Here is a 22154-nt window from a genome sequence, read left to right as displayed (position 1 = left end):
TCATTTACGTCAGTTCTGGGTTGGGTCCGGAGACCATTACAGCAAACACTTACTGTTTTTCATCAGTTACAAGAAATAGATGAGAGATTTGGACAGCATGATTAATGCTGAAGACAAACTTTTTAAGTCAATGAAACATGATGAAGTGTCCAAAATGGGACAGCAGATATTCTGGATTTCCATGTTTAAGCAAATATGAACTCAGCAAAAAATTTAATTCCCTTTCTAGGAAGCTATCAGGTAAAGTATGCATATCTACTGATTTCATTGTAGTGGTATTCTAACTTGATTTAGAAAGATACATTTAAAAAAAAATAACCTTTTTATTTTGAAATAATTTTGAATTATAAAAGTTGCAAAGATAATACAGCTTTTGGGTACCCTTCATTTATTTTTCCCCTGTTGTACCATTTTACATCCTTGTGGTACATTGGTCAAAGCTAAGAAACCAACAGTGGCACACTACTACAAATTTCTTTAAATTTCAACAGTTTTCTCACTTATTGTCCTCTTTTTGTCCCAGGAGTCAATCCAGGTTACCACATTGCATTTAGTTGTCATGTCTCTATATTTTCCTGTGGCCTGTGACAGTTTCTCAGTCTTTCCCAATGTTCATGATCTTGAAATTTATGGAGAATGCTAGTCTGCTATTTAATAATCCTCAGTTTAGGTTTGAAAAATGTTTTCCTTATGATTGAAAACCATGTGAACCTTTGGAAGGAATACCAAAGAAGTGAAGTGCCTTTCTCATCACATCATATCAGGCAGTACATGATATCCACATGACATCACACTGATGATATTAACCTTCAACATAATTGTTTAGATAAGAAAATGTTTGCCAGATTTCCCTATGGTAAAGTTACTATTTTTACCAGAATTGGACACTTTAAGAAAATATTTCAGGCTAGATCAATGCCATAGGAGACAGTTATGCTGTTAGTGAAACCAAACTGTGGAGGTATCTTGTCATATACTGTGTTTGCATTTTAGAATAAGTAAATTTGAAACATTCAGCTAGTGGAATTATAAACAGATTTTTTAAAATCACTCCTCTCTGGAATTTGTTGTTGTTGTTGTTGTTGTTGCACTGATGCTTCGTTGCTACATGCAGGCTTTCTCAAGTTGCAGCAAGAGGGGCTACTCTCTAGTTGTGGTGTGTGGGCTTCTCATTTCGGTGGCTTCTCTTGTTGTGGAGCACAGGCTTAGTTACCCCATAGCATGTGGAATCCTCCGGGACCAGAGGTCGAAGCCATGCCCCCTGCATTGGCAGGCGTATTCTTAACCACTAAACCACCAAGGAAGTCCAAAAAATTATTTAGTTAATTAATTAAATAATTTTTTTTTTGGCCACACCACTCAGCATGCAGGATCTTAGTTCCCCAATCAGGGATGGAACCCATGTCCCCTGCATTGGAAGTGAGGCATTTTCACCACTGAACCACCAGGGAAATCCCCTGAAAATTTTAAATCATATATCATAGAGCATTGTTATAATAGCACAATGGTTAAAAGTCATTTCTGCTGGGTTAGAGTCCCAAGTTTCAATATCTGGTGAACTTTGGGAAGTTCCTTAGTCTCTTTGCACTTGTTTCCTTATTTGTAACCTTAAAAAGTACCACAAAGATAATAACAAATACTTTCACAGAGAAGTTTGAAAGATTGAATGAGTCAATATTTGTATAACTCTTAGAAGAGAGCCTGGAATTTGGCACCAAATCATTGTGTTGCACCTTGGGGTGGGTACAGAGGCTTAGTAACTTGCCAATGGTATGTGACAACTAAATAAATTAAATGGCCTCTTTCATATTCACCCAGAACCCTGTGTACTCTTATAACTTGTCAGCTACCATATTTGTTGAAGAAAAAAAGCAAATTTTCAGTGACTTGTTAAATTTGTGTTGTAGACAAAAGTTAAGAGAGATTAGAGGAAAAATAATCTCTTCATGCCTTTCTGACTTTTATAAACTTTAGAAACTGAGCCAGCATTACTTACAATTAGAAAACAAAACAACACATTTTACAACTTTTAAAGACTATCTTTTGTATACCTGGCCTGTTTCCCATGAAATCCCACAAAATAATTGACAACAAGGGAAGAAATAACACAAATTTTCAATTATTCCTGAGCTTGTCACCATATTTTACAGCCTTTATATTATTTTTCATTTCTATTGCTTAATACAAATATTATGACTCAGACAGTAAAGAATCTGCTCCCAATGCGGGAGACCTGGGTTCAGTCCCTGTGTTGGGAAGATCCCCTGGAGGAGGGCATGGCTACCCACTCCAGTATTCTTGCCTGGAGAATTCCATGGGCAGATGAGCCTGGAGGGCTACAGTCCATGGGGTCGTAAAGAGTTGGACAGACCGAACAACTTTCACTTTCAATACAAATGTTAATACTCCTTTAATGTACCAGGTTTTTCTTTCAGGATCATACTGAAAAAAACCAGAATATTTTTAAAGACAGTTGTTCATTTTAATAAGACTTTTCCAATAAATAAGGTGAAGAGTCTTGAATTCAAACTCCTTTCTAACAGATGAGGTGATGGAAAGTAAGGCTACAAAATAAATCAATGATAGGTCTGAAAAGTAACAACAAAAAGCAAACAAGCAAAACCGCCCAAATCCCATGTAAGTGCATCTCCTAGTAGAGTGTAACTGTGCATTCTTTTCGAAAAAACTAATGCAGAAATTTTTTAAATATAAAAAGAAAAATTGAGAGGTGAACATTTCCATTACTTTTTTTTTCTTTATCGTAAGATTCATAACAGATAGAGTTTGTGTTTAGGTTATGTTGAAAAAAGCTATTTCTATTTTATCTGTTTAACAAACATTTATAAGGCATTTATTCCCAGTCATCTCTCACACATGTTAACTCACTTCTCATAACCACTGTGAGGGGAGCAAGGAAACATTTAACAGTGTGTAGGTTCAGTTCGGTTCAGCTCAGTTGCTCAGTCGTGTCCGATTCTTTGCGACCCCATGGACTGCAGCACACCAGGCTTCCCTGTCCATCACCACCTTCCAGAGTTTGCTCCAACACCACAGTTCAAAAGCATCAATTCTTCAGTGCTCAGCTTTCTTTGTAGTGCAACTCTCACATCCCTACATGACTACTGGAAAAACTGTAGCTTTGACTAGACCGACCTTTGCTGACAAAGTAATGTCTCTGCTTTTTAATATGCTGTCTAGGTTGGTCATAGCTTTTCTTGGAAGGAGCAAGTGTCTTTTAATTTCATGGCTGCAGTCACCATCCGCAGTGATTTTGGAGCCCCCCAAAATAAAGTCTGCCAATATTTCCGTTGTTTCCACATCTATTTGCCATGAAGTGATGGGACTGGATGCTATGATCTTAGTCTTCTGAATGTTGAGTTTTAAGCCAACTTTTTCACTCTCTTCTTTCACTTTCATCAAGAGGCTCTTTAGTTTTTCTTTGCTTTCTGCCATATGAGCGGTGTCATCTGCGTATCAGAGGTTATTGATATTTTTCCTGGCAATCTTGATTCCAGTTTGTGCTTCATCCAGCCCGGCATTTAGAATCATGCATATAAGTTAAATAAGCAGGGTGACAATATACAGCCTTGTGTGTAGGTAACAGATGGCAATGAAAGTGGCTGGCTGTGGGATGTGCGTTATCACCAACCGAGTTGGGCTGCCCAGAGCCCTGTTCATAGATGCCTGTCCCTAGGCCAGAGGCCACTTTTTTCTTCTTTTCCCACTCCCATAATATTCCACGTCTCCAGGAGGTCTGAATCCAACCTGAAGCTTTTGTTGTTCAGTTGCTAAGTTGTGTCTAACTCTTTGCAATCCCATGGACTGCAGCACGCCAGGCTTCCCTGTCCTTCACCATCTCCTGGAGTTTGCTCAAACTCATGTCCATTGAATCTATGACACCAATCAACCATCTCATCCTCTAGCGCCCCTTCTCCTCCTGCCCTCAATCTTTCCCAGCATCAGTCTTTTCCAATGAATTGGCTTTTTACATCAGGTGACCAAAGTATTGGAGCTTCAGCTTCAGCATCAGTCCTTCCAGTGAATATTCAGGATTGATTTCCCTTAGAATTGACTGTTTTGTTCTCCTTGCTGTCCAAGGGACTCTCAAAAGTCTTCCCCAACACTATAGTTTGAAAGCATCTTCAGCCAACCTGGATAACTACACTTAAACCTCTAGAGTTCATGTTGAGTCAATGCAAGAGCTCTAAAACTTCTGATGAAAAAATAGTAAAGGTATCAGGTGAAAAAACTGAAATTTGTGGTCAGAAAAGAGCGACATCAATATTTCAAGAAAAAGGAGGACCAACACTGACGGTCCCTCATCAGTGAATGGAACAGGATTTTATGTGTGTTTTCATCTTTATTTCATCAGCGCACATCCGTGTAAGGGTGCTATGCTGCAAAAAGCACTCTTTAGTGTCCATGTGCAATTTTGTCCAAAGACAGACCAGAAGAGGAGACCCCGACCAGCTCACCCACAGCTTCAGAGTGACCACCAATCCCATATTCTCAGACCAACTCTGAACACTTCTTACGTGGAAAAGGAGATCTGCCTCGAATTTTGAAAGTTCCAGTGTTGCTAAGAGAATATTGAGTTGAGCAGGACACAAAACACTAGGTCCTTTTACAGCCCTCAACTTTCCCTGAAATTAACCCAGAATTCAGCTTTTGACACTGATCCCAGTTCTCATGTATGAAATAAGTAAAATTGAATGTAGAGAGGCAGAAATACATAGAGGCAGAGGATAGATAACTAAACAAAATCTACCTGCTTACTTCTCTTTAATTCCCCCGGTCTGATAAGTAAAGAAAACTAAGTCTCTCTCTAAGACTATCTCCCTAACCCTGCGGGGGTCTCTTCCTAATGTCCCCAGAGCTTTCCCCTCTCCCTGCCCTGCGACCAGGGTGGCCTGAGACGCACAGCCCCCATCTGGGCTGGAACCCCAGCGTGGCGGCGACTCACTTTCGCGTGCGGATTTGGGTATCGGGATGACACCTCAGGGCGCCGATTACGCGTGAGACGGGCGGGGCCGACGGGGCCGCCCCTTCCTTCCGGACCGGGAATTTCCCTGACCCCGGGACTAGCAACTCCCTTCTGATCAGGATAAAAGGGGTTCACCCGGCTCGGGGAGCCACAGAGCCCGCTCAGCCAGCGCTCCTGCCAGCCTTCCAGCCGCAGACACAGACCCTCCGAGCTGAGACCCATGGCCCGAGCCGCAAACCCCGCCGCCCCCCGGCTCCTCCGCGCCGCGATGCTGCTCCTGCTCCTGGTGGCCTCTGGCCGGCACGCGGCAGGTGAGACCCGGATCCCCAGGGCGGGACGGGGGTGGGTGGGTGCCTATGAGGACAGCCCCTAATCCACTCTGTCCTTCCAGCAGGGGCGCCTGTGGTCAACGAACTGCGCTGTCAGTGCCTGAAGACCTTGCAGGGGATTCACTTCAAGAACATCCAGAGCGTGAAGGTGACGCCCCCAGGCCCCCACTGCGACCAAACCGAAGTCATGTACGTGTCACTTCTGTTGCTGTCCTCGTCATCACCACCCACCGTCCCGATGCCCCCACCCCGTCCCTCAAATGGACCCCCCATCTCACGTAGATTCTTCCTTCTCTCTGCAGAGCCACTCTCAAGATTGGTCAGGAAGTGTGTCTTAACCCCACTGCCCCCATGGTTAAGATAATCATCGATAAGATGCTAAACAAGTGAGTTGTGGTTTTTATTCATCGTGTGACTAGAGTCATTCTGCCTGCTGAAAATTATATCAGAGAAACCTAGGATTTAGCTGAAGGAATGAAAAATCACTATTTCAGAATTAAATTTGCCATTAAGGTCATTAATCTGCTCTGATGCCAGGGCATTGCCAATGCTTTCCATCATGGCCCCTGACTCTCCCATTCAAATGAATGTGGGTTAAACTGCTTTCATTAAAATTCTCACTGGTGTTGTACAGTTCAGTTCAGTTGCTCAGTGGTGTCCAACTCTTTGCGACCCCATGGACTGCAGCATGCCAGGCATCCCTGTCCATCACCAACTCCCAGAGTTTACCCAAACTCATATCCATTGAGTCGGTGATGCCATCCAACCAGCTCATCCTCTGTCGTCCCCTTCTCCTCCCACCTTCAATCTTTCCCAGCATCAGGGTCTTTTCAAATGAGTCAGCTCTTCCCATTGGGTGGCCAAAATATTGGAGCTTCAGCTTCAGCATCAAATAGAATTGGCTATTTGTAGCCAATAATACAGTGAATACTGCAAGCCCCACCTCCATTCCTAAATAAGAGTATCAGAGAGCCTAGAGGCACACAGTATAGCAGGTGGCAGGCAGTAGCCACTTGATGCCAGGCTGGAAAGACTGGACTCAGAAATCTCTGGAACCCAGGAAGAGGGAAAGGAGAAGAGTGCTGCTTCAGTCTTCTGGAGCAGCTACTAAGGAAGATCTTTTCTTCTTGCAGGGCCAGCTCCAACTGACCAGGTGGAAAACGGAAGCTCTTGGATGGCTGTTCCAGAAGTAGGCCCTGCCCCTACAGAAATGAAAGAGGGAAAAGAGGAATCGCCAGCTCCTAAGGCCACCTGGATCAGGCTTAATATGTTTGAACATCTCTTAGGAGGGTACTCCCACCTATTTATTTACTTATTTATTTATTTATGTGTTGCTTGGGTTTCAAAGATTCTATGTTAATATTTACATGTGACATGATTAAGGATGTGATCAAATCTACTTGCACATCCTATCATTATTAGTATTATTTATTTTATGGGAAAAAAAGTTTATTTAGTCCTGATTCTTACTGAGTTTGAAGTAGAAGGTTTGCAAATGTTTGCCAGTCATTAAGTTAATATTTTTAAGGAGTCCACATTATGCCAGCCCCTGTGACAGAAGCTGGAGGATCGAAACAGATAGTGAACTCATTGTCCAGTGGGGGGATGCATGTGTACACCTATTTTGTAAATGTTTAAAAGAATGTTAGTTATTTATTGAAATGATTTTACAGTATGTGGTCAGCATTTCTCATGTTGAAACTTTAAGAGCTACAATGTTCTAAATACGCTTTAGACATTTTATGTCTTTCTTGTAAGGCACAATGCCTTGTTTCATGTTCATTATGCAGTGCTTTTCTATGTCTGAGAAAAGAGATGTTTAAATATTTATTGATGTTTTTACAAAGAACATGAAAATAAAATATTTCAAACTAAATACTGTTTATTTCATTTTTTTCTGAGGAAAAAATTCTACCTTTACTGGATAAATCTGGTGATTTACATCATTTCTTAGCTTCTTTTTCTCCTCTTGGACATTCATTTCCTACACAGATAAATCAAACTATAAGTTATACTGAATTTCATCTGCTGATAGCTGTCACTCCCCTTGGCTCTCACCAACCCAAGAATGTGCTTTCCAAACTGTGCGCTGGCCCCTTCCCCCTAGTGTGAGAGTCACTATAACATTATGAAAGCAATAATAATATATTGCTGTTTTTTTACAAGGAGCTTCTTGCGATCTTGCTACCTTGCTACTCAAGTATACCTCTTTAAAAATTTCTTTTTTTATTCTTGTAGCTATCTTTTTAAAAAATGTTATCTGTTCTTTATTTTTTAAAGAAAAATATTTATTTATTTGGCTGTCCTGGGTCTTAGTTGTGGCACCCGGATCTCCTGTCTTCATTGTGGCATGCGGGCTCTAGTTCCCTGACCAGGGATGGAACCCTGGTCCCCTTCCCTTGGAGTGCGGAGTCTTAGCCCCTGGACCACCAAGGAAGTTTCTCTTGTAGCTATCTTAACAACAACTCTCATTTCACTGCTTTGGCTAAAGGATTTTTCAAACAACTATTAACAATTTAATGAAACTGGCAGTGAAATGATAATAAAGAGAATTTTTTTCTTCAGAACTCAAATACTTTGTGTCATCATTAGAAGCACAAAAAGTAAGTGGCTGATTAACCTATAAAAGATATAATTGACATTTGGGTTCAGTTTTCTAACTTTCATTTATAAGTAACTATCTTTGAGTTTGGGTTTCCTTGGTGGCTCAGATGGTAAAGAATCTCACTAAAGAGTTTAAGGCTACCCCAACCCTTTACATCAGTTTATCAAATGCAGTAAAACGGTTTTAAGATTTGAATGTGTTAGTTACCACCCTTCAGCATGTTTTCCTCCCCTTATCCTAGAGTAGGATCTCTAGTCAGTCAAGAGAACAGGTTTTTATGTCAGTTTATCTCCATTTAGCTATCTCCATGCCTCTAGAGCTTCCCCAGTGGCTCAGTGGTAAAGAATTCACCTGCCAATGCAAGAGACAGAAGAGATGTGGGTTCGATCCCTGGGTCAAAGATCCCCTGGAGTAGGAAATGGCAACACACTCCAATATTCTTGCCCGGAGAAGTCCATGGACAGAGGAGCCTGGCAGGCTACAGTCCATGGGGTCGCAAAGAGTCCCACATGACTGAGCACAGCACACACACACATAGGTAGCAAGAAACAACCTCTGTGAGGTTTGTTTCACACTTACAAAAGTTAAAAAATGATCATCTCTTCATAATTCCAATGTACAGATTATGAGATGAGAAGAAACTGTGACCTACAGGATAAATTAAAGCCAATTGTCTAGATGCTCCATAAATGCTAGCATTTGCTCCCTAATCCTAAGTCAGAGGACATGGGAAAAAGTTTACAAGTGTGACCCACTTGAGACAGAGTTCAATCAAGCCCTCACCCTTAAGACCAGTCCTTACCTTCAAACATGGAACTTGCTATACAGGCCGCTTAGCACTTGTCAATACAGAACACAGCCCTAAAAAGCAAAAAGATGTTGCTGTTCATACGGTGATTAAAGACAACCATTTCAAAGAATCATATTTACTTGAGTAAATCCCAGCTCTATCAGTTGTGGATTGTGTACTCTAGGGTGAGTTCCTGACCTAACCTTAATTCTCCTTCTACCCAGTAAAGGTAATGACAGAACACTCTTTCTGAAGTTGTACAGGGATTTAAATGTTATCAGTGTCTCCAGGAATCTGCCATTGGTCCTCAAGGCCAACTCCAGGGGCATCATCTCAGCTTCAGTGCTGGATCAGGTGGATATGCAGTGAAGTTTTGACATCGAATTTCCTGGGCAGTGTCCCTTGGAAGTGTCACAGCAGGAAGTGAAGCACAAGGCATGTGAGGTGGCGGTCACAGCATGAAGGAAGTAGAAAAAGAATATTACGTGTTATGTCACAACATTGAGGGATCATCAGCCAGAAACAGCAATGGCAGCAGTGACTGAGATTTCCTGAGCAATGTTACTAAATGAACAGGAGGAGAAAGTATGGCGTATCTCATTTTGTTATTGCGAATCTTTCTTTGTGAGCTGTATCAAGAGATGTCCTCTCAGGACTCCAGAAGTAACTGGAGAAACTCTGGGAGATGGCAGAAGTGGCAGATCTGTGACAGCACAATGGAGGCCATCCAGAATCACAGATGATGCTATTTCTCCTTTCTGGGATTTCTCATATAAATAACAAGGAGAAGGGCTTGTCCTATCTTTACTGTTGATGCCCCACTTACATCCCTTCTGCTGACCAATGAGTTCTGAAGTCACAATGGGAAACATCTATACTTTTCTGGTGGCTTCCCAACTCAAGCTCCTCTCTCCTGCTTCTTTCCTGAGAGTTTTCTCTGCTTGGGAGTATGAAGGGGGGGGATGGTAGAGGAGTCTGCTCAGCTCACAGGTTGGATGGCCTGTCAAGAGATGACTCTCACTGAGGGTCAGGAGTTAGTGGATGTGTATTCTATTTTCTAGTTGGACATTTCTAAAAGTTGCACTACATATATATATGTATATACATGTATATATATATATTCTACTTCTCTCTTCATCATGTTTACATTTTCTTTTAAACTTTTTTAGCATATTTATAATAGGTATTTTAATATCCTTATATATTAATCCTATAATTCTGTCGTTTCTGAGTCTATTTCTATTGCTTGAATTTTCCTCCTGGTATGGGTTATGATTTTCTACTTCCTGGCGTGTGTAGTAATTTTTGATTGGATGCAGGAAAAATTGTATATTATGTCGTGGAGCATCAAGATTTTGTTTTCTTCTTTTGGAGTCTTAGCATCTGTTCTGGCAGGCAGCTAACTTACTGGAGCATCAGCTTGATCTTTTTGAGGACTTGTTTTTCAGCTTAGTTAGGGTGGTCTAGAGAGAGTTCTTTGCTTTGGAGTTGATTTAATTGTACTGCTGAGTCATATCTCTTTTGTGTCTCTGCTGAATGCCCTGAGTGCTCACAAGCTCTCTAACAAGTCAGACCTCAAGTGTCTCCCCACTCCATAAGAGGTCTGAGAACTGCTCAGCCTGAACATCTATGGATGTCCTTTCCCTGAACTTATGGAGTTTCACCCTATGCATTTGTGACTTAGTATTGATCAAAGAGAACCAATGGAAGTTCAATGCCAATTTCTAGAGCTCTATTTTCTTTAGCCAACTCCTTAATAACTATCATGATGTCCTGAGCCTTGTTTCTTTTTTTCTGAGCCTATTTTTTAAGCCTTGAAAAACTAAGTTACTTTGAGTCTTTGAACAATTGGTTGTCTTATCTTTGTATCCTTTCCTATTCTCATCACGATATCTAAACACTTTATAACATAGTATTTTGTGATTTTAGTGTAGAAGACAAATGAGACTGAAAGAAATTAAGGTTATGTCTGAGTAGTGTTTCTAAATTATTTTTAACTTTTTGGTTTGTAAAAAGGCCAAGGTCTGATCATGTTATCAAGTTATTGTAACTTATTTTAATATTGAAACAGCATTTTTTCTCCACTTTCTCAACATTCCAAGACTGTTGTCTTAGTCCATTTGGGCAGCTGTAACAAAATACCATGGACTGGGTGGCTTATAAACACAAGATAGTTATTTCACACAGTTCTTGAGGTTGGAAGTCCAAGGTCAGGAAGTCCAAGCCAGCATAGCTGGGTGAAGTACCTCTTCTGGATTGTATCCTCACATGACATAAGGGATGAGAGAACCCTCTGGGGTCACTTTTATGAGGGTACTAATCTCATTCATGAAGGCCCCACACTTATAACCTAATCACCTCCCAAAGACTTCCACCTCCTAACACCATCACATTAGGGGTTAGGATTCCAATATGTGAATTGTGGAGGAGACACAAGCATTCAGACCACAGCAACCTTTCATGAAGATATGTTAATATGAGCTTCCTTTCATCTGTAATAACTCCAGTGTTGCCTCTACTGTAAAGTCTTTCCTGGCTCTGAGGGGGAGGTCCTCCCTCCACTGCCTCCAGGGTACCTATATATTATAACACAGACGACCATCTTTAATCTGTTTACATGTCTGCCTCTCCCTAAAGTCCATGAACTTCTCAAGAGCAAAAACTCAATTTTTACTCTTTAAATACTTAGTGTCCAACAAAAGTCCTTCAGGTAATGGTTGTTCAATGAGAATTAGCCAAAAAGACAAACACTCTTATTAGACTAAGTTTATCTTCAGGCTATATTGCTATGCTATGCTATGCTAAGTTGCTACAGTCGTGTCCGACTCTGTGCGACCCCATAGACAGCAGCTCACCAGGCTCTGCTGTCCCTATGATTCTCCAGGCAAGAATACTGGAGTGGGTTGCCATTTCTGTCTCCAGTGCATGAAAGGGAAAAGTGAAAGTGAAGTCTCTCAGTCGTGTCCGACTCTTAGCGACCCCATGGACTGTAGCCTACCAGGCTCCTCCGTCCATGGGATTTTCCAGGCAAGAGTACTGGAGTGGGGTGCCATTGCCCTCTCCATCAGGCTATATTAGCCCTCAGTAATCACTGATTCTTCACTTAAGTGTTGCTACAGGTTGAATTGCATCCCCTACTCCCACCTTCCAAATTCATAGATTAAGATTCTAACCCCCAATACCTCATTTGGAGATAAAGGTTTTACAGAAATAATCAAGCCAAAGTCAGGTCACTGGGGTGGGTTATCCAATGTGACTGGTGTCCTCACAAAAGGGGAAAATTCAGAGTTGGACGTGCACACAAGGAGAACAGCATGTGAAAAAGAGGATGACCATCCCCAAGCCAAGGAAAGACACCTGAAACAGCTTCTTCCCTCCCAGATCTAGGAAAGAACCAACCTTACCAACACCATGATTTTCGACTCCTAGGCTCAAAAATGGTGAGATAAAGATTTCTGTTGTCTAAGCGACGTAGTATGTGGTACTTTTTTTATGGCAGTCCCAGGAAACTGAAACAAATGCTTTGGTGTTGGGTTTGTTAATGCAAATATATATACTTCATGGCAGATAGATGGGGAAACAGTGGAAACAGTGGCTGACTTTATTTTTCTGGCCTCCAAAATCACTGCAGATGGTGACTGCAGCCATGAAATTAAAAGATGCTGGCTCCTTGGAAGGAAAGTTATGACCAACCTAGACAGCATTTTAAAAAGCAGAGACATTACTTTGCCAACGAAGGTCTGTCTAGACAAGGCTATGGTTTTTCTAGTAGTCATGTATGGATGTGAGAGTTGGACTATAAAGAAAGCTGAGCGCCGAAGAATTGATGCTTTTGAACTGTGGCGTTGGAGAAGACTCTTGAGAGTCCCTTGGACTGCGAGGAGATCCAACCAGTCCATTCTAAAGGAGATGGTAACAATAACCCTATATGCGAGACAGAATAAGAGACACAGATGCATAGAACAATTTTATGGACTCTGAGGGAGAAGGTGAGGGTGGGACGTTCTGGGAGAATAGCATTGAAACATGTATATTATCATATGTGAAACAGAACACCATTCCATGTTCGATGCATGAGACAAAGGCTCAGGGCCGGGGCAATGGGATGACCCACAGGGATGGGATGGGGAGGGAGGTGGGAGGGGGGTTCAGGATGGGGAACACATGTGGACCCATGGCTGATTCATGTCAATGTATGGCAAAAACTATTACAATATTGTAAAGTAATTAGCCCCCAACTAAAGTAAATAAATTTATTAAAAAATTAAAAAATTAAAAAAAATAAAGGAGATCAGTCCTGGGTGTTCATTGGAAGGACTGATGTTGAAGCTGAAACTCCAATACTTTGGCCAACTGATGTGAAGAGCTGACTCGTTGGAAAAGACCCTGATGCTGGGAAAGATTGGGGGCAGGAGGAGAAGGGAACAACAGAGGATGAGATGGCTGGATGGCATCATCGACTCGATGGACATGGGTTTGGGTGGACTCAGGAAGTTGGTGATGGACAGGGAGGCCTGGTGTGCTGCGATTCATGGGGTCACAAAGAGTCGGACACTACTGAGCGACTGAACTGAATTGATATACAAAAATAAATAAATAAATGAGCTGTATAGGATAATGCGGAGAAGGCAATGGCACCCCACTCCAGTACTCTTGCCTGGAAAATCCCATGGACGGAGGAGCCTGGTAGGCTACAGTCCATGGGGTCGCTAAGAGTCGGACATGGCTGAGCGACTTCACTTTCACTTTTCCCTTTCATGCACTGGAGAAGGAAATGGCAATCCACTCCAGTATTCTTGCCTGGAGAATCTCAAGGACGGCGGAGCCTGATGGGCTGCCGTCTATGGGGTCGCACAGAGTCGGACACGACTGAAGCGACTTAGCAGCAGCAGCAGCAGCAGCATAGGATAATGAAGTTCATTTATAAAACTACTTAAGGAAAAAAAATTGAAGTTCATAATCCACTGAATTAATTCAGCTTCAGGCTTTTTGAAACTGCTGCCTTTAAACCGTAAGTAAACCATAATTTGCTGTTCTTGACAGGACAAGGGTTGTTGTAATCTGAACTTTATTCAGTATCTTTGTAAAAGTGCAAGTTGCTCCATCATGTCTGACTCTTTACGACCCCATGGACTGTAGCCTGCCAGTCTCCTCTCTCCACAGAATTCTCCAGGTTAGAGTACTGGAGTGGGTAGCTGTTTCCTTCTCCAGGGGATCTTCCCAACCCAGAGATCGAACCCAGGTCTCCCACACTGCAGGCAGATTCTTTATCACTTGAGCCACAAGGGGAGCCCTCAGTATCTTTAGAGGTTACCCATACTTTAAGTATGGGGCTTCTCAGGTGGTGCTAGTGGTAAAGAATCCACCTGCCAATGCAGAAGACATAAGAGACACAGGATCCATCCCTAGGTCGAAAAGATCCCCTGGAGAAGGGTATGGCAACCCACTCCAAGATTCTTGCCTGAAGAATACAATGGACAGAGGAGCCTGGTGGACTATAGTCCATAGGATCAGAGTTGGACAAGACTGAGGCGACTGAGCACACATGCATGCCACATTATGAGTATGATTAGAGCTTGGAAGAGTCTATTATAACCTTGAATGGATTTATGCAAATAGGCACAAAAGCCAAAAGAAAATACTTGAGGAGGAAAAGCATCTTCATTTCCTACACTGTACAAACATGGCCTTTGAAAAGATGTATAGACATCTTTTATTATTCCATTTTGTAAGTTATTAATTGTGACTGGCACTGAACCCTTCACAATCATGCAGTTTCCCTCCCAGGGAATAGTGGGCTCATTTTTCTATTCAATAAATTCATCTCTTCATGCCTGAAAACCCTCAGTTAAAACAAAGCTTGAAAAACAAACCCAGCTTCCTCATTGAATTGTAAGTGACAAATATGCCACTTGAAGAAACTGCTCCTTGTATTCTTTGTGGAAAGAGAGTGCAAGAACAACAAAAAACTTCCATGGTTACAGAGAGCACATAAAGGAGGCTGCAGTATTGCCACTGCCATTCAGACAAGCATCAAGATCAAGCACAGACATGGCTACTGAGACCTCACAGATGTTCCTCCTGTTGGCCTTCCTTGTCCTGGGCATTTTTGGTAAGGAGCTATGTCTTTCATCTTTTCCTTCTTGGCTTTGGAAAAAATCGAAGCCCAAATGTTTCCAGATCGAATGAGATTAAATCTGGTGTTAGGGCAAAATGTAGAAACTATAAAATTAAAACCTAAGCAGCACATACACTCAGATTGTGGAATATCAATGAAGTTCCTGTTGAGTTAAACTTTTAAAATCTGTTGAATTAATTAATTAATATTGAGAACATTATGAATACCCCCACACACTTATGTGCGTGCTAAGGCATCACTTCAGTTGTGTTTGACTCTTTGTAACACTATGGACTGTAGCCCACCAGGCTCCTCTGTCCATGGGATTCTCCAGGCAAGAATAGGGGAGTGGGTTGCCATTTCCTTCTCCAGGGGACTTTCCCGACCCAGGGATCGAACGCCTGTCTCTCATGTCTCCTGCATTGGCAAAGGGGTACACTGTGAGGGTCTGTGCTTTTCTTATTAAAGATGATAGCAGCAGCATGGGCTTCCCTGGTGGCTCAGTGGTAAAGAATCCACCTGCCAATGCAGGAGACACAGGTTTGGTCCCTGGGTCAGGAAGATCCCCTGAAGAATGGAATGGCTACCCACTCCAATATTCTCGCCGGGAAAACCCCACGGACAGAGGAGATTGGTGGGTACCATTCATGGGTTTACAAAAAGTCAGACAGGACTTAAAGACTGAACAAGAAGAAGCAGCAGCCCAGGGCAAAAAGGTTTAGGGCATTTATTTTAATGGTGGAAATTGCCACTTCAACTGATAGAATTCACCTAAAATTTTGATATTTAAAATATTTTATAGAAGGCAATGAAGTTGATTTTTACCATTAAACATTTCTTATTGACCATATATGACTTCAAGCAATAAAGTATTGGTCTAATACACTTACCCATTTCTCAAATATAATAGACATTCAATAGTTTCATTGATCATAGCAATAGCAAATGATTATATTTATGTGATTGTCTCCCTAAAGATTTCTGATAGTATTTGGTAAGTTGAGTATCTTGCTGCATTGATCTCAGATTTCATAAGTAAAGAATTAAGCATCATGGCTGTCTTTGTTCTTGGTGTTTCACTATTATTTTCTCACACAGCTGATCCCTGTGAGAGCCAAGAGCTGCGATGCCAGTGTATTCAGACACAATCTGACTTTATTCCTCTCAAATTCATTGCAAAAGTCCAGATAATCCCTGAAGGTGCTCACTGCAACAGAAAAGAAATCATGTAAGTAGTGAAAACCTAGAGAGAGAAGTCTTTTTTTTACTGTTCCCCAAGTTTTATTGAAACATAATTAGCATACATCACTATAAGTTTAAGGTGTACTGCATAATGGTTTGAATTATATATATTGTGAAAAGATTACTACAATAAGTTTAGTTAGCCTCCATCATCTCATAGATATATTAAAAATAGGTTTTTCTTTGTGATGAGAACTCTCCAGATCTACTCTCTAAAGAGAGTAAATAAATTTATTAATAACCTTTTCTTTACTGCCTCACAGGTGTTCTTTACACATTCTGGATGCTAAACCTTCATCAGATTTATGGATAGAAAAGCTCATTTTCCAATTTGTGGTTCATGTTTTTATTCTTTCTGTGGTATCCTTTCAATCAGTATAAATTTATTTTTAATATGCTTGAGATTAGCAAGGTTCTCTTTTCTGGTTAGCACTTTTAGTATTTTAGTTAAAAACTTCCCTTCACAGAGTTCATAAAAATATTCTTCTGTATTATCTGCTAAATTTTTTTTACAGTGTTTTCCTTTCTATTTAAAACTTTAATCCACCTAGAATTGATTTTTGCATATGGTGTGAGGGAATTATCCATTTTTATTTTTATGGTTTATCAACTGTTCCAGCACTACTTAATAAATTATCATGATTTTCCCACTGATCTGCAATGCTATTTCTTTTTGATCCTATTGTAAAGGATAGTTTTATAAAATTTCACATTTTAGTTGTTATTTGCATTTAGATATAAAATATTGTATTGATTTTGCAACCATCAACACTTTACTTGTGTTGTTGTTGTTCAGTCACTCAGTCGTGTCTGACTCTTTGCAACTCTATGGACTGCAGCACACCAGGCTTCCCTGTCCTTCACCTCTCCCAGAGCTTGCTCATACTCATGTCCATTTTGTCAGTGATGCCATTCAACCATCTCGTCCACTTCTCTTCCTACCCTCAATCTTTCCCAGCATCAAGATCTTTTCTAAGGAGTCGGCTCTTCGCATCAGGTGGCCAAAGTATTGGAGTTTCAGCTTCAGCATCAATCCTACCAATGCATATTCAGGACTGATTTCCTTTAGAATTGACTGGTTTGATTTCCTAGCAGTCCAAGGGACTCTCAAGAGTCTTCTCTTTCCAATATTACAGCTTTTGGTTTCCTCTGCCTGTGTAGTAGACATAACCTGTAGAAACCACAATCAATTTTCCCTTTTACTCAGAATATGACTGTCTTGTGAGAGACTACATTTCCTAGTTGCCCTTTCATCTAGCTGTAGTCTTATAACAAGCCATCTGACATCAGTAGCATATGAATGCAAGGGATTATCTCATTTAACTCTTTCAACAACATATAGACAAGGCAGTAATATTATCATTATGTGACTTCACAAGGAAGAAATAGGCATTAAAAAGTTTCAGTAACTCGGTCAATTAAAAACTTATACTTCTAAGAATGCCCTTGTATGCTCATATCTCTCTTGTGAGTTTGATTTGCAAGAATCGGGTGCACAAAATCCACACTGTTCTAAAATTTCTCTAATTGGGATTCAGATCCTCAGTTCAGTTCAGTTCAGTCATTGAGTTGTGTCCGACTCTTTGAGACCCCATGAATCGTAGCACGCCAGGCCTACCTGTCTATCACTAACTCCCGGAGTTTACCCAAACTCATGTCCATCGAGTTGGTGATGCCATCCAGCCATCTCATCCTCTGTCATCCCCTTCTCCTCCTGCCCCCAATCCCTCCCAGCATCAGGGTCTTTTCCAGTGAGTCAACTCTTCACATCAGGTGGCCAAAGTATTGGAGCTTCAGCTTCAACATCAGTCCTTCCAATGAACACCTAGGACTGATCTCCTTTAGAATGGACTGGTTGGATCTCCTTGCAGTCCAAGGGACTCTCAAGAGTCTTCTCCAACACCACAGTTCAAAAGCATCAATTCTTCAGTGTTCAGCCTCTTTATTGTCCAACTCTCACATCCATAACATGACTACTAGAAAAATCATAGCTTTGACTATACATATCTTTGTTGGCAAAGTAATGTCTCTGCTCTTTAATATGCTGTCTAGGTTTGTCATAGCTTTTCTTCCAAGGAGCCAGCATCTTTTAATTTCACGGCTGCAGTGATTTTGGAACCCAAGAAAATAAAATCTGTCATTGTCATACGGGAATAATGGCAGTTTAGTTTCCCCTTTGGAGATCTTATGACTCTTTCTAGTTTTGTTGAGATGACTGTGATGATGGCAGGTACCTTTGTCCTGGAGAAGGGTATGGCAAACCACTTCAATATTCTTGCCTGGAGAATTCCATGGACTGAGTAGCCTGACAGGCTACAGTCCATGGAGTCTCAAAGAGATGGACAAGACTGAATGACTAACACTTTCTCTTGTCTTGGTAATACAATACTTTCAAGTTTTCACTATTGTGTGCGATGTTTTGTGGCTATCCTTTTATTGGTAATTTACTGAAGAGTTATTATTACCTTATTATCATTATAATGTTGCTGCTGTTGTTTAGTCCCTAAGTTGTGTCTGACTCTGTGATCCCATGAGTTACAGCAGGCCACGCTCTGTTTTCTTCCACTGTCTCCCAGAGTTTGCTCAAATTCATGTCCATCGAGTCAGTGATACTATCTAACCACTTCATCCTCTGCTGCCCATTTCTCCTTTTGCTTTCAATTTTTCCTACCACCTGAGTCTTTTCCAATGACTTGGCTCTTTGCATCAGGTGGCCAAAGCATTGAAGCCTCAGCTTTAGCATCAGTCCCTCCAATGAATATTCGGGGTTGATTTCCTTTAGGACTGACTGGTTTAACTGGTCCGCATGTAATGAACCTCAAAGGGATGGAGCTTTGTTGTTCTGTTAATTGCAGTTGGAAACTACAGAATAAATTTAAATAACTAGTTTATGGTATCCTCCTCTCTCCCAATAATATATGAGGCTTTAATGAAGTCTTAAAATCTAACCAAATTAGCAGAGGTGTAGTGATAAACAGTACATAGTAAGTGGTTGGTAACTGGCAGCCTGGAAGATACCCTCTATATGCAGATTTTCCAGAGTCTGACACTATACCCTGTGCATTTTAAGTCTAGTAAATGTTCACTGATTATCAGCTGCTATCTCAAAAGACTCTAGGAAATTTATCTTCTAGTTTATTTTTTTAAAAACAATTGTTATATACACTGATATGATGAAAAGTCACATTCTAATAATACGATTAGTTTAAAATATCTGTGTGTTCATTTTAAGCATATGAATTTCATGTTACAGAAATTGTAATGAATAAATTTCAAGTGTTGTTAAATTATATACAGTTATAGTTTAACCAAAATACTCTTTTCTTTTCAGAGTCACATTGAAAGATGGAAAATTAATTTGTTTGGATCCTGAGGCTGAATGGGTGATGAATATTATCAAAAAGATTGTATAGGTATAATTAATTTCAATGACTCGTATTAATATTCTCTCTCATTTCTTTTAATTAAAGATATATTTAGAAATGCATGCAGATTCTGCTACATATCAGAATAAAATTACACTAAGAGTAAAACAAGTCTATATCTGAAAACCCAAAAATATGGTTCCAAGGCCAGCAGAATTATCATCACCTGGCAATTTTGTGGAAATCCCAGTTCTCAGGCTCATTTCGGGAATTCTGGGGATGAGCCCAAGAGTCCGTGTCTAACAAGCCCTCCAGGTGATTATGAGCTTCCCAGGTGATTATGGGCTTCCCTGGTAGCTCAGTTGGTAAAAAATCTGACTGCAATACAGGAAGCGCAGTTTCAATCCCTGAGTCAGGAAGATCCCCTAGAGAAGAAAATGGCAACCCATTCCAGTATCGTTGCCTGGAAAATCGCATGGACAGAGGAGCCTGGCAGGCTACAGTCCATGAGGTCGCAAAGAGCTGGATATGACTTAGCGACTAAACCACCCAAGTTTGAGAACCATGGGTTCAAACAGATTTAACATGATATTGAAGTTGACCTATTTATAAATACCTCCACTGAATATAAAAGTGATTAAAATTGCTAGAAGCTCTCTTACAGAAATCAGTCAGAAGCAACAGAACTATTTGATGAGAAATTTTAAGACAAAAATTTCTCCCTCTTTGAAAAAAAATTACTTGAGGCACAGCATTTCTAGAAGCTAAACTCCAAATAGAGTTTGTAAGCTGGTGGATGGAGAAGATACAGGCAGGTGATAATGGGAGTGTATTTGGATTAACTTCTGAAAAAAAGAAAAACTCAAACTAGCTTTTGGGGTTTTTTGGTTTTGTTTTGTTTTGATTTGGTTTGTCTAAGTCATAGCAGCAGGTAAGACCACTTATCATGGAAAAACTTATAATGGTAACCACTTACAAAGGAAAAACTAAATTTTGCTGATTTTTAATTAAAAAATGAAAATAAAAAGAGAAATTTGAAGGTTGTGATCCACCTGAGGGCCACCTTGTCAGTTGAGAGGTGTAATGTGATGGGAAGACTGGAGATTTTTTTAATCCTACAGATATGATATAACGTTCCTGAACCATCTAGCTATAAGTGATGTCATTTTGGATAATTCACTTAACATTGAGGATTGACATGCTTTCATTTGCTCTTACTTTATAACTGGAGAAGTAGATAATAGATGTAAAGTGTTTCATTATGACCACTGATAATTTTTAACTTACTATTTTAAGTTAATTTTTAACTTCATAATTTTTAACTTATTCTTTAGAGGTTTTTTCTTCCCCCTCACAAAAGACTACAAACGGACAATCCTGTGTATGTGTATAATTACATGTCACTCTCCTTGTATTGTAGAGCCCTTAACCGATGACCACACAAAAAGCATCACGTTCAATGGGTCTCAAGGGCCCTTTGTATTATCACGAACTTGGACATCGTCCAGAGTTTTCTTTGAAAATAGCACCAATTTATGCTAATTTAGGACTAGGTTGAATTGCTTTCTCTACTCATTCTGATGATTTAAACATTATTTTCAGGCCAGTGATTGGCTACTTGTGGGAGGAGTAATGGGAGGAGAGGTAATACAATTTCCATTATGTAGGAAGGATAATCCTGAACTCATACAGCAGGTGAGAGACATCCCCATTGGGCTCAACACCTCTTAACAGATCCTACCTTCTCCATGATGTCCCCTGCAACAGACAGAAAAAAAAAACAACACAGTTCCTCAGGAGAAACTTGCTCTTTGGAGAGGTGATTCACACATCTTGAAAATGCCCTAGGCCAAAAGTCCAGGGGCTAGGGTGCCATGTTCTGAACAAGTGTCTGAGCTTCTGTATACTCTTGTAAATGTGAAAACCTGGCAAAAACAAAGCAAAGTATCTCTATCACTTGCAAAATAGTGGAGAGGAAATAATAAAATTAAAGTTGCTTTGAAAGTAAGCCTGAAGAATCACAGTGTTATCCTTATTAAAATTGTAAAATCACTTCCCAATTAGTATTGAATAAAGCCAGTTTCACAGTACCTATTCCTATTGTTTTAGGCACAATTATACACCAGGTCTCCAAACTGTTTACAGCTGCAGATCTTGGCAAAAATAATAATCATATTAGTAAGCTGTATACTAACAACTAGCTCTGAGACTGAGCTTGTTAAAAGAACTATCTTAGGACCATGAGGGCAAGACTAACAGTAGTTTGGAATGTAAAATTCAAAACTTCAAGAGAAAGGAATCTAATCGGCACAGTTTGAGTACACCCACTCACAGTCCAAGCTTCCCTGGTGGCTCAGTGGTAGAAGAATCTGCCTGTGATGCAGGAGACACAGGTTTGATCCTGGGGTCGGGAAGATCCCCTGGAGAAGGAAATGGCAACCTGCTCCAGTGTTCTTGCCTGGGAAATCCCATGTACAAAGGAGCCTGGTGGGCTATAGTCCATGGGGTCGCAAAAGAGTCAGACATGACTGAGTGACTACACAACAACCAGTCATTGTGCAGCCACACGTAGACAGGAGTGTGAGAATGCATCACAGAGGCAAGGCTTCTAGGAGCTGCCCCAGGGTGACACAGTTCATTTCCAGAGTAGCTGGCACATGACTCAGTAGAGTCTCTCTACAACCCAGAGAGCACTCTTCTCAAAACTAAGGGAAGAGTAAA

The 22154-nt window shown here is 40.7% G+C and overlaps 1 protein-coding gene and 1 long non-coding RNA gene across 2 annotated transcripts; one reads left to right on the top strand and one right to left on the bottom strand.

The window, feature by feature from the left end:
* The first annotated feature begins 5017 nt into the window (after positions 1-5017).
* Positions 5018-7189, top strand: LOC145544011 (growth-regulated protein homolog beta-like). Its single transcript, XM_081586768.1, has 4 exons — positions 5018-5295; positions 5379-5502; positions 5616-5699; positions 6447-7189. The coding sequence occupies exons 1-4, from the start codon at positions 5205-5207 to the stop codon at positions 6460-6462; spliced, it is 315 nt and encodes a 104-aa protein (XP_081442894.1). The 5' UTR covers positions 5018-5204; the 3' UTR covers positions 6463-7189.
* An 8558-nt stretch (positions 7190-15747) lies between these two features.
* On the bottom strand, positions 15748-21909 carry LOC145544027 (uncharacterized). The gene is made up of 3 exons (XR_014081256.1): positions 21766-21909; positions 21175-21358; positions 15748-16033 (listed from the first exon to the last, which is right to left on the bottom strand). It is a non-coding gene; the product is annotated as an uncharacterized LOC145544027 (long non-coding RNA).
* Positions 21910-22154: the final 245 nt, after the last annotated feature.

The sequence above is a fragment of the Giraffa tippelskirchi genome, chromosome 1 (assembly GCF_054371585.1).
Source record: "Giraffa tippelskirchi isolate mGirTip1 chromosome 1, T2T-mGirTip1v1.2.pri, whole genome shotgun sequence".
Lineage (NCBI taxonomy): Eukaryota > Metazoa > Chordata > Mammalia > Artiodactyla > Giraffidae > Giraffa > Giraffa tippelskirchi.
Note: the sequence above shows the minus strand (reverse complement) of the source record. Positions and strands in the feature narration are given on the sequence as shown.

What these genes read in the sequence shown, in the direction of transcription:
- LOC145544011 (XM_081586768.1), top strand. Translation starts at nt 5,205, where the DNA reads ATGGCCCGAGCCGCAAACCCCGCCGCCCCCCGGCTCCTCCGCGCCGCG. An exon ending in CTCTGGCCGGCACGCGGCAG is followed by an intron (nt 5,296 to 5,378) that starts GTGAGACCCGGA and finishes TCCTTCCAGCAG; the next exon opens with GGGCGCCTGTGGTCAACGAA. An exon ending in TGCGACCAAACCGAAGTCAT is followed by an intron (nt 5,503 to 5,615) that starts GTACGTGTCACT and finishes TTCTCTCTGCAG; the next exon opens with AGCCACTCTCAAGATTGGTC.